This window comes from Stegastes partitus, unplaced genomic scaffold, assembly GCF_000690725.1.
Source record: "Stegastes partitus isolate 25-593 unplaced genomic scaffold, Stegastes_partitus-1.0.2 Scaffold1043, whole genome shotgun sequence".
NCBI classification, from domain to species: domain Eukaryota; kingdom Metazoa; phylum Chordata; class Actinopteri; family Pomacentridae; genus Stegastes; species Stegastes partitus.
In genome coordinates, this window is record NW_007578774.1 from 71239 (window position 1) to 83002 (window position 11764).

At 41.7% G+C, this 11764-nt stretch overlaps 1 protein-coding gene across 1 annotated transcript in view; it reads left to right on the forward strand.

Annotated features, from left to right (window-relative positions):
• The window catches only part of LOC103367380 (SRC kinase signaling inhibitor 1-like), a 55665-nt gene that overhangs the window by 42393 nt on the left and 1508 nt on the right, over nt 1-11764 (forward strand). Inside the window, exons 13-16 of the mRNA XM_008295385.1 lie at nt 2383-2659; nt 2905-3253; nt 4087-4229; nt 8528-8677. Of these exons, the coding sequence (XP_008293607.1) occupies nt 2383-2659; nt 2905-3253; nt 4087-4229; nt 8528-8677 (919 nt within the window). The remainder of the gene's footprint in view (nt 1-2382; nt 2660-2904; nt 3254-4086; nt 4230-8527; nt 8678-11764) is intronic.

The following is an 11764-nucleotide window of genomic DNA, read 5'->3' on the forward strand; positions in this document are numbered from 1 at the left end:
TCTACAGACACAAACAGGCAGAAGTGTAGGAAAATAAACACCTTAAATGTCTGTTGTGGATGTTTTCTTTGCACGAGTCTCAAAGGAAACATGTTGTGGAAGCAGAATGTCCCAAAACCTCAAAGCGGACTCACCGGTTGATGATAAAATAATGTTGTTGCTCATAGGTTCTCGCCTTGACGTAAAGAAAACCTTGTGCAGAAGCTTTTTGGAGCCAAACGCACATGTAACTGAATTGCATTAAATGAAAATGATCAGTGGAGCACGTTCCTCTGCAAATCGTTCCACGTGTTTACGGCGGCGTTGGAAATGGGATTCGCAGAATTTCACATCGTTTCTCTTTTTTACTGCTGGCGAACTCATTTTCACACGACTCCCAGTGACGCAACCGCACATTAACATTTCAGAAATTTAAAGCAGAATTTTTGTTCCGTGATGAAAAGTGATGTTTAAGCTGTAGCGTGAAATACTCAATAATGGCTGAGAGTCCTGAAGGACGGACGAACCGTCTGAATATTGATAAATACATCAGAGGAGGTTCACTGGGAGCAGACTGGAGTTCAGCGAGTTCAGCAGACAGGAAGCCAGAGAGGCGATTATTTCATCAGACCACGCTGCTAGCAGACTATTTATGCATATGTTTAGGCCTCTGAGTCATTTAAAGGGCCTCAATTTGTGTACTGATATCAAAATTATCAAATATAAACATGTTTTCCTGCAAAACTCTTCACTTAAAGAACCCAAACAGTCCAGACATGAGCAAAAAAGTTAAATTAAATAACGTCTAAATCGTGATTCACTCAAAGAGTCTGTGTATAAGATAAATAAAAATAAACAAAAACCTTTTTTAACTAAAATCACACCTAATCCACCTGTTTGATCAAATAGAACAAAAGAATTCTGCAAAAAATATCCAGTCTGGCTGTTGAATTGTGTTTCTGTATGGTGTCCTCCAGAAAATAAAAATTTCTAATAATAATAATAATAATTAACTGTTAAGTTTGACTTTCATAATTACAGATGTGATCGTTTTCACTGATTGTAGTTGTTTTTTTTAAAAAAAAGAAATATATTATTTTGTGCAGTTTTGTTTAAATTAGTTTTAATCTTTTTTTTTAATCATTATTTATGTCTCTGTAAATTGAATTGTGTTTGGAGTGTTGATCGAACAAAACAAGATTAAAAACCCAGCGCTGCGTTTTCTTACCAACCTGTTACACTTTTATTTGAATTAGTTTTTTTCATTTTAGTTAAAAAAGTAAGTTATTACCATTTCCAATGTGTATCGTATTTACATTAACATTAAAGACTTCATCGCTTTTCCAATATTTTCATTTTTTTAATCACTCTTTTGTTTTCACATATTAAGTCGGTTGTTTCTAATTATATTTAAATTCCATTAAAATCGGACCTTAACACTCCAGATTTGATAAAATTCTCTTTTTGCGCTCTGAGGGTAAATGTTTGTCTTCACAACACAAACACACACGAGTCATTTCTTCTCATTAGTATTCCAGTTTTCAACCAGTAAATCCCCCAAATACATTATTTCAAATTCAGTTTTAAAAAATCACCACAAATCATCAGTGCAAAACAGAAAGAAATGTCGTATTTTTAACTTTCAGACGGACCTTGAACTTGGAAACTCAACCAAATCCAAGTTTCAAATCGTGACACTTCAGCAAAAATCACTTCATTCTGAACGTCTCTTTGACATTTGCTGTAAATAAACTGACTAGATTCTATAAAACAATAAAAATCCTGCAAGTCATTCGTGACTTTCAGCTGTAAAAAGTGCAGAAACAAGTCGATAATAGAAGTAGTAAAATACCAATAGTACGTGAAACCACCATTTTTATTTTATTTTATCCAGGATTGGGAACACCTGTGGGCATTAGGAACCCTTTTTTTTTTTTTTACATTTTTATAAAATATTCGTGTTTTGGTTTTCTATTTTCTGTGATTTCTTATTAAACTTATTTAAACAAACTGCTCTAGACAGAAGTTCTGCAGCCCAACCATTAGTGACCAACAGTCCACAATTTGGAGGCTTCGGTTGAACTGCAGGCGACGTGAAAAGTGTAGAAACAAGTTGTGATATATCTGTAGTACGTGAAGGCACCACTTCTACCAGTATCGGTAACACCGTGGGATTTTTTTTTGTTTTATTTTTGTAAAATAAATAATTCAAGACATACAAATGTTCTTTTGTTTTTATGATTTACGTCTTTCTAACGCTGACGTTCCCTCTAGTTTAGTTTACGCCCAGTATATTATGACATGTTGCACATTTATCAGACAAAGTGAGTTTTAGCAGCTTGACTGGACCTTCACGCTGTCCTGTGTGTATTGTAGTCTTTTGTCTCCGCCTTGTATGTACAGACAAGTGACTGAGGGCGTGTGGAAGAGCCCCGAAGACGTCTCCAGCCAGCAGAAGAGATCCGAGGACCTCGACATCCTGAACAGCCCTCCGCTCAGCCTCACCGACCTCAGCACCAGCGCCGGCCTCGCCAACTGGATGCCCGTTACGGCCGGCGACGGCGACGCCTCGGGCCCCGAGCAGGACAACCAGCCCCCCATGACCTTCAGGAACCGAGTCCTGGACGAGCTGCCGAGCCGACGCCCCGCCGACAAATCCGTGTCGGCCGAAGTCAGACTGGTAATCAGCCGCAGATTATTCAGACTGTAAATAAATGTCACTGGTGGCCAGATGGTAAATGCCCATTAACATTTGAAAATTGCATCTGAAGGTGCTTAAATCTGTGGCGGAGGCTCTGCTCACACACCAGCAGTTGGTTTGTAATTCCATTTATCCGCGCAGCATTAGAAAACACACCGCACACATCTGTCTCCGTTGTGTTTCTCTGCACGTCACTGCACATCGTCCGTCTGTGTCTGTGTCAGGCGGCCGAGCGGGACTGGGAGGAGAAGCGAGCCAGCTTGACCCAGTTCAGCGCTCAGGACATCAACCGGCTGCTGGAGGAGACCCAGGCCGAGCTGATGAAGGCCATCCCGGACCTGGACTTCGCCGCCAGGCACATAAACAAGCCGGCGGTGCCCCCCAAGCCCCAGATCACCATCCCAATAACCTCCACCACGGGCTCGTCCCCCGCGGCTGGGAGCACTGGGAGCCCCGCCGCCACCACCACCACCACCACCACCACGCCCAGCGGAGACCCGCAGCCCGGCAAAGTGCAGCTGGCGGCCCAGAAGCTCAACAGCATGGAGGGGGGCGGTTCGCATCGAGGGTCGGGTCAGTCGCCTCTGTTTACTATTAATAGATGCTGGTTTATTTAACCCTGTGAAGCCCGAAACCTGCCGCGGGTTTGAAAAAAGGAATCACCAAAATGACACCTTTATTATGTGAAAACAGAAAGAATCTTCAGGTTTTCCTCAGACGACTAACACATGCCGTTCCATCAGAGAACGTGAACAAATCACAGCTTAAAAATGGGATATTTCATCCAAATCTCTTTATTCTACGTGTGTCGTTTCAATATTGGCTAAGAATAAACCACCAGTGACTCAGCTGAGACCAACAGTCACATGACAGCAATTCTGGGACTGTTAGGACGAACTGCAGGCAGAGTATAGAAACAACGAATACCACCTTTTTATTTTTTATTCCAGTACTGCTAACATCTATAGACACTACATTTTGGACATGTTGCTGTCCGGTATTTTTGTATGTGAAAACAATAAAGTTGGCTTTTTAGAAAACCTTCAAAACCGTCAACATACGAAGTTTGACAGAGAAATGTTTTCCACTGACCTTATAGGGAAAAGCTGAACCTCCATATTTATATTAAAATAGATTTAAAAGTTGTCATATTGAGACACAACTTGAAGCCGTGTAAACTGTTGTAGTAACATCTTAACTTTCTTATTCCTCTCTGCTTCTTCGTGGTTGTTCTGTTTCTATCGAGGTGCAGGACTTTATGCTGCAGTGAAAAATGAGCAGAGACCTGACAGGAGGAGAAAATAAAACAACACCCAGAAACTGCTGCTTGGAGTTCAGAGGATTTACAGACAGTTTAGGTTGGAGGACTTTCAGCACTAAAGATGTGAGCTTCTGTGTTTTCTTAGTGGACCTCAGCGTGGCCAGATACCGAACAGAGAAACCCTCCAAGTCTCCTCCTCCACCTCCTCCTCGCCGAAGCTTCCCGTCGGCTCACGGACTCACCACCAACCGGACCGGAGAGGTCATCGTCACCAACAAGAACCTGAAGGTGAGGTTAGACTCAGAAGCCTGAAACACATGCGTCTTTGTCAAAAAAAAAACCCAAAATCAATCCTGCATTTTGGTTCTTTCACAGATTTATTAAAGGTCTTCTGGAAATGTGACAAAATCTGATGGGTCAAAAATATTCATACGTTTGGTTTCCGTCTACAAACTTCTGGTTTATCTTTGGCTTCTCTTCAACTAAATGTTTCATCTTTCTGACGTGTTCCTTCATCAGTTTGTGGGTTCTGGATGGTTTCAGTCAGGACTTTGGGGAGACCAGTCCAGAACCTTTATTCCAGCCTGATGGAACCATTTCTTCACCACTTTGATGTGTGTTTGGGCTCATTGTCTGGTTGGAACATCCAGCTGTGTCCAAAATCAACCTTCTGGTGGTAATTTTAGGTTTGAACATGGAGGTGATCCTCCTCCATCATCACTATTCCATTTAATTTGTGTAAAGCACCAGAACAGAACCAGAGCATGATGCTGCCACCTCCATGCTCCATGGTGGGTTTGGTGTTCTTGGGGTTAAACGCCTCACCTTCTCTCCTCCAAACATATTTCTGCTCATTGAGGCCAAATAGCTCTTTCTTTTTTTCTTCATCTGACCACAGAACTTTCTCTTCTTGGACAGTTCAAGTTGCTGTGTGTATATCTTCTAACCAGCAGATTTTGTCATATGCCTAGAAAACCTGTGATAATTCTATCAAAGAATCAAAGTTTATGATTGATTTTTTGACGAAGATTTCAAGGATTCCATCAGAAGAGTTGTAGAAGCGACTGGAAACTCCTGACTGTCATCATTTCATGGTGTTTCCAAGTGAACGTCAATGTTTGTTCACGACTGTAGATGCATTACATTGTTGAATAAGCAAAGCAGGATCTTTTTTTTAATCACACATCAGGTCTTTAATTAGATTAAGAACCAATATTTTGCTCCCCACATGGATGTTAATGGGTTGGAACGTGTGTTATACATTTTTATTCTGGCTGCATCAACGGAAACTGAAAATGTAGAAACTGTAAAAGTGGAGTTTACGGCAGAGCAAACAAATAAAGTGGCCGATGACCGTATGTGTGCGCCAGTTACACATAAGATGCAATTAAATACAGAACAATTAACCAACAGATCGATTCGTTTTTAGAACAACGTTCTCCAGTTTGTCCACTGCAGAGATTTACAGAATTTTTGCATAACTGAGTATCTTTAGCTGACTTTAAACATTATATTCAGCTCTGGGAACATATAATCGACATCTTTAAACATGTGATTTTTAGAATTAATAATTGTTATATTCACAAAACAATCAGTGGATTAACTGGCAGAACAGTATGTGTGACTTTAAAGGAGTTCCAACTCAAGCTCAGAGTCAGTCCTGGTCGTTTTATTTTTAACATATAAACTCATAAACTCGTCCCCTCTCTGTGAAATTCAGCGTTTCGAGGTCAAAACAAGTCGCCTGAAAGATTCGTGCAGATCGAGGAGGAACACTTTTCTGCTGAGCGTGACTCCGACGGTCCACAATCCACCAACTGTGCAGTTTTTCGAAGGTGACGCGGCGGAGAAATGTGAAAATGTCAGCTCCGGATGTGTTGGGTTTTTGCGACAGACGACACAAACACATTCCTCGGTTTTTTTCAAGTCGCACCTCGAGTGTGTTTGATCTGACGCGAGGCTGCGGGTGTTTGGGTTGTGACTTGGCCACAGAGCGACATTTAAAGGACTCGGAGGAAAAACACTGAGGCCTGAGTTTTTTTTATTTGTTTTATTTTATTTTTTTTACCGTCTCTGTCCAATTTCCATGATTGAATGAGGGTTGATTTAACCCAAAATGTCTCTCAGAATAACTTGTAGTGACTCAAAAGAAGTAAAACATAAAGCGAATATCTATAATATAATGTAGTGTCGTAAAATAAACACAGATTTTAAGTTTGTAAGCCAATGAACTGTGAAGCCACAAAATAAACAACAGCATCAGTTTTCATCTTTATGACAGTTGCAATGTGAAAGAAAAAATCAGTGAGTATTCGTAATGTGCAGCTCGTATGATACGACCAAGAACCAACTGAACAACGTGAAATATTGTCAAGCAACAGTCCGACACATTCTGGGATTCTGAGGTAGTAAAGACGCATTTACAACCAAATAGAAACGACTGATGTCGCTGATAATTAACGGACAGAAAACAAGTGAAGCTGATTCAACTTTATTTGGCATCTAAGTCATTTAATATATCGACACAGAGTCCCGAACTGACACCACAGCTGCACCCTTGAAGTACATCAGAGTTATTAATGCAGCTACATGCTTGATAACGGAGTATTTCTGCGATCTGTTCAGAAACAAACTGCATTCCTGCACCCCGAGTCGTTCCTCAGTCATATCTTTATTTTGCAGAATAACACAGTCAACAGCCTTTATTATAATTCCTCTCTTTGTTCTTGATTGTTTTAACAAAATAACCGAGTAACTGAATATATTTTTCTGTATAAATGGCTCTTATCACAGTTTTATGAAAATGCAATTCACAGTTTCCTCTTCGCGCTGCTTTAATAGATAAACAGTCACAACAAATTTAAATAACAGTTTTACTTGTAGCGGTAGTGTAGTCAAACTAATATAAATAACAGCAACAAGAATGTTAGTTTTCACACTAAAGTGTTGAAGCCAGCAGCAGCCACATCTGATTACAGACCTTGGCCGTGTTCAGGATCCTCGCTGTGAAGCTCAGGAACGGCAGAAAGAGCAAAGTTTGGGTTTTTAAACCAACAAAGGCGAATTGTGGCACTTTTGGCTTTTCATACAAAAGCTGCAAAAGAGAGTAAAACGTCGGCAGTGAGTTGCTCATCCAGACAGACGAACTCAGCCGACCTCTCTGCCGTCTGTTTGTCCTCGTCGCCGGCTCAAGGAAGCTTCTCTCTCTTTAGACGGTGGATCGTCAAACTGGTCGTACTGAACGCAGCTCTGCTTCTACAGCCGCTCGTATTTCAGATATTACAAGTGGCTGTCCAATTCGAGACATTTACGCCATGTCCTACACATAGACTGTATAAAAGATGGACGTAGCAACCGGCCCTGAAAAATGAAGCCAACCTGGAAGTGTCAAAAACCTGCAGTATCACTACGTCCACTAGCTGCTGGCTCCACAAAGCCCTGGCTCCCATAGACTGGAATTGGAAAAGAAGTGATCACAGATCATGAAATACTGCATTCCTACAGCTCAGGATTTTTTTTCTTATTAGTTTTCATGGTCAAATCCAGAGATCAGGTGGCCAATCTGAAAATAAATCAATACTGAATTTTTAAAAAATCATCAAAATTTTGCAGGGCAAGGGGCGTGGCTGGCTTGATTGACAGTCGGCAGCGACCATACAGACGAAGCGAGCAGAAGGCAGTAAATGTGGGCGGGGCAGAGAGGGCCCGCCTCTCAACCCGTCTGACCAATCGCTGCTCCTATGGCTCCGCCCCCCTCCGACGATTTTTGCGTCACTGGCTCCAAAAATCCAAGATGTCAACCAGGAAGTAGCAAAACCCTGGCTTCATTTTCTCAGTGCAGAAACCAACGGGTGACGTCACGGTAGCTACGTCCATCTTTTATACAGTCTATGGTCCTACATCACGTTCTGCTTTCCCTTTCCCTCAGTGTCAGCAGAAAAAAAACAAAAACCGATCCGTTAAAAACACTTTGATCAGCCACGATTATAGTCTCCAAGAATTCGTTTTCCTGCCTGAATAAGACTCGCAACTTCACCTCAGCGGTCTCACATTCACACCCGTGTTCTGTGAGTCGCGTTGGATCCCCTCCAACATATTAAGAAACCAGACAACAGAGCGAGACCCTGGTAGGCGGAGGGGCGGCGGCTCCAGGTTCGGTTTTCCAGGCGAGAGCTGCAGCTCTAAAGCCTCCCCTGATCTCTCTGCGCGGAGCAACTCGCCGAGCTGAATTCACTTTTGTCTCCGGAACAGACAGAATTCTTCAAGGCATTGATTTTACAAGGCGCCCAAAGCCTTCCTCGGAGACCTCGACCCGGTCTCGCTGAACAGTGTCAAGTAGCTCTTGTAGGTTTTTTTTTACGGCAAAGTTCAGTTTGAGGTCTGTGAGATGTGCTGCCATGCTGCTAAAATCCACTGAATGTTGCGTTTTGTTACATCATGACGTCTCAGCGACTCTCAGAAACGTTTAGTGGAAGATTTTAAGCATTGTTGTGCATGTTTACAAGACTTTCTTCACGTCGTGTATTTACAGGGCAGCTGCTTCAACACCACACTTCCAATGTTTGTCTTCACTTTGCTTTCTGTAGATGGAAGAAGACGGCGATTTGCCTAAAACTCTGGTGAAGCTGCGACGGACCCCCTCGGACACGCCCCGGCCGGCCTCCACCCCCCCAGTGATCGCGGCGTCGGCGATTCAAGACGAAGACGACGAAGAGAAGATCATCGCTGAGCTGGAGGTACGACGGTCCCCATCGCCGACTGATTATTCGTGTGCTTTGTGCTGCAGATTCTTGTTTTTTATGTGTTTTTTTTTTAACATGTCTGTGCTGCACTCTTCCACACAACAACAAAGATATTTCAGCCGGTTAAAGATTGTAGTAAACAGTGCAGCCGCCCACCAAAGGCCTCCCCTCGCGGCATCTTTGGCTCCCTGGGCAGAAAGGTAAATCTAAAAACCTCCACACCTCTGGACTCTATTCCTGCTGACTTTCCCCCCTTTTTTTTATCTGCTACTATTTATTTCCTGCTGCTGCTGAAGCTTCCTAAAGACTAACACGAAGAGCAGCGACGCCTCTATTCAGGGCAGGAGTCGAAGTGAAAAGAAAATCACAAGAGAGAGCACGGTTGTAAAAAGTGAGTTAATGTAATTCTAGACAGCAGGTTTTTACTCAGGAGTTTTCTGGCCTCGATTCCAGCGCAGACCTCGCTCAAATCCTTCACATTCATTTGTTAAAGCTTCATTCAGTTGGTTTTTATTTGCCAACATTAATCATCACAGTGAGCTTATCAAGGCCTGATAGTATTATGTTAAAAACAGGAAGCTAATGAAAACACACACTGGGAGGAAATGAACAGCTATCAGTAGTACAATCTAGTTTCAACTGTATTTCAATTTACTAGAAGCAAAATTATTGAAATTAGAAGTTGCCAAACACAAGGAAAGGTAAAATAGATCAGTGCAGCCAGAGAACGTCGTCCAGTTTTAGCTGATTGTAACTAAGTTGGTTTTATCTAAAGCTCCAAAATATCACTGATGTCAGTATTTACATATTTAAACCAGTCAACTAAACTGACTCCAGTGAGCTTTATTATGAGATATTTTTTGTTTTTCAAGCTGCTCTCGCCTCAGCAAGAATCATTTAAATCTGCTTTTGATGAACCGTAGAGCTGAAGGCTTGTTCATAAAAACACTGGAGTAAACACATGTCTGGAAAAAAGTCAATAATAAGAAACTAGATTTCTGTAACACCTTTTAAAATCGGATTAAAAAGGCACTTCAGGAAATAAATACCCAACAATGAAACTTTATAAACAACATCATAAAATATAAAAACGTGCTTTTAGACTGAGCTTTTCTGAAAGTCAGGTGGAGCTAAAACATCTCTTTGGTCTTCAACTCAAACTGTGGGACCTTAAATTTCAGCTGATTCAGTTCAAAGTTGTGAGATGTAGAGTTAAATGGAATCATGTAGAGATTTAACTGTATTCAAAGGAGGCGTTATGAGAACAAAACTTTATTCATACTTCATGCAGTAGCACATCTCAGGGGTGGCCTTAATTTAAGATTAATTTCCTGACAAAAGTTTACATTTTCTATTCATGTTATGCATCAGATTAGTTGTATTAACACCTGTTTGCTTCCTCCAACCAATGTTGTGGTTGCAGCTAAATCCACAATATTAAAGCCAACATATGCAGTCGGTTTAATATTACGAGTCAAACCATAGAGGGAGAGGAGGAGGCTTCAAACACTGGAAAACGGTGTGGAAACAGGGATTTAAATATGATGTTTTCATAGATGTGCTGCTGCAAGATCGCACAGGAACACGTTTTTCTTGTAGTGAAAATAAAAACAGATTTATTTTTTAAAGTGCTTGTAGATTCAGTTATCACGATGTGAAGTCAGTCAGCGTCGGGTTACATTTTTAATAATTTATATATGTGTGATATAGAACACCCCAAATCCTTACATAAATGAGCTGAAACATGAGGAACTCCTTATATGGTCAGTGTTTGTGATCTTGCCACCGTAGTAACTGTAGTAACCGTGGTAACGCAGCATCAGGAACCAGCCAAAGATGAGCTTCAGCAAGTGGCGCTGCACCCCTGGATGGTTCTGTTGCCCTCATCCAGCAAACGTAAAACAGTTGTGCAAAATGATCTCCGTCAGCTTAAATAAGTGCTGCACCAGCCTCGAGACGATTTGATGGCCTCATTAATTATTTAGAGCAAAAACAGAAAAGGGGATTCCCTGGATTGGTTGTTAAAGCTCATTTACACGACTGCTGATTGGTCAGTTCAGACGGCCACGGTCCCGAATAAACAGGAAAAAATAGGAGAAATCTACGTTTTAAAAGTCTCCGAATCTATCAAGGAAGTTGCTCAGTTAGTCGCAGATATTATTGACTAATAAGGAGCTTTTATTCGTGTGTCTTACCAGCAATCATACCAAAATATATAATCATTTATTTATATGTAAATTCTAGCAACATGTAAACAAAATCCAACCGTGTGTACTTTTTATATGCTGCATGCGATAAAGTCAGACAGAATATAAATGACTGAGCTTCTCTTTCCGTCCTTGTTAACAGTTTCCCTCCTCTTCGTATTTCCAGTCTTCCTCTGAGCATGTACATAACATGATGTTTGTTTCTGCTGCATCTGTGTGAACACGATGCCGTGAGTCAGCACGGACTGCAGCCGATGATGTGTTTGGTTTTGGCTGGCAGCCCGCGAGCAGCGAGTTCACTCCCTGACAGCTCTCGTGGCACATTTAGCAGAGTAGAGACGACTTGTTTTTGTTGGAATTATCGCACGACGCCACCGAGCAGGTAGCTGTCAAAATAAAAGGACGGCCAGGGGAGGCGGGGGAGGAGGGTGAGGGAGGGAGGTTTCAGGGTTCAGAGCTTCAGACGGAAACGTTCCTCTGAAATAATCTATTTTCTCACATGCAGGTGTTTTAAATTCAGATGCTGCTTTTATTCCTGAAGGCACTTAGAGCGCCGCGCCGTCTTTAAAGTTTCTGCCAGCTGTGATTAATGTCAGCACAAATACACGGCTTCCTTCTAATATTGGTCATTAAAGTATATTTCCCACCGTAGAGCGTTTCCGTTCTCAGCGCACATGTGGTTAAGAAGCAAAATGGACCACATCTATTCATTTAATATGTTTATTTACTCAATAAAAAAAAAAAATGTTTAAAGGTCAAAAATATGCCAAGAAGCTGAATGAGTTAGAAAACATTCATCACGAAGATACCTGGAAGGTCCAGTCACTGGTGAAGCACTGCTCCTGGAGAGAACTACACCATGAGCACACAAGAA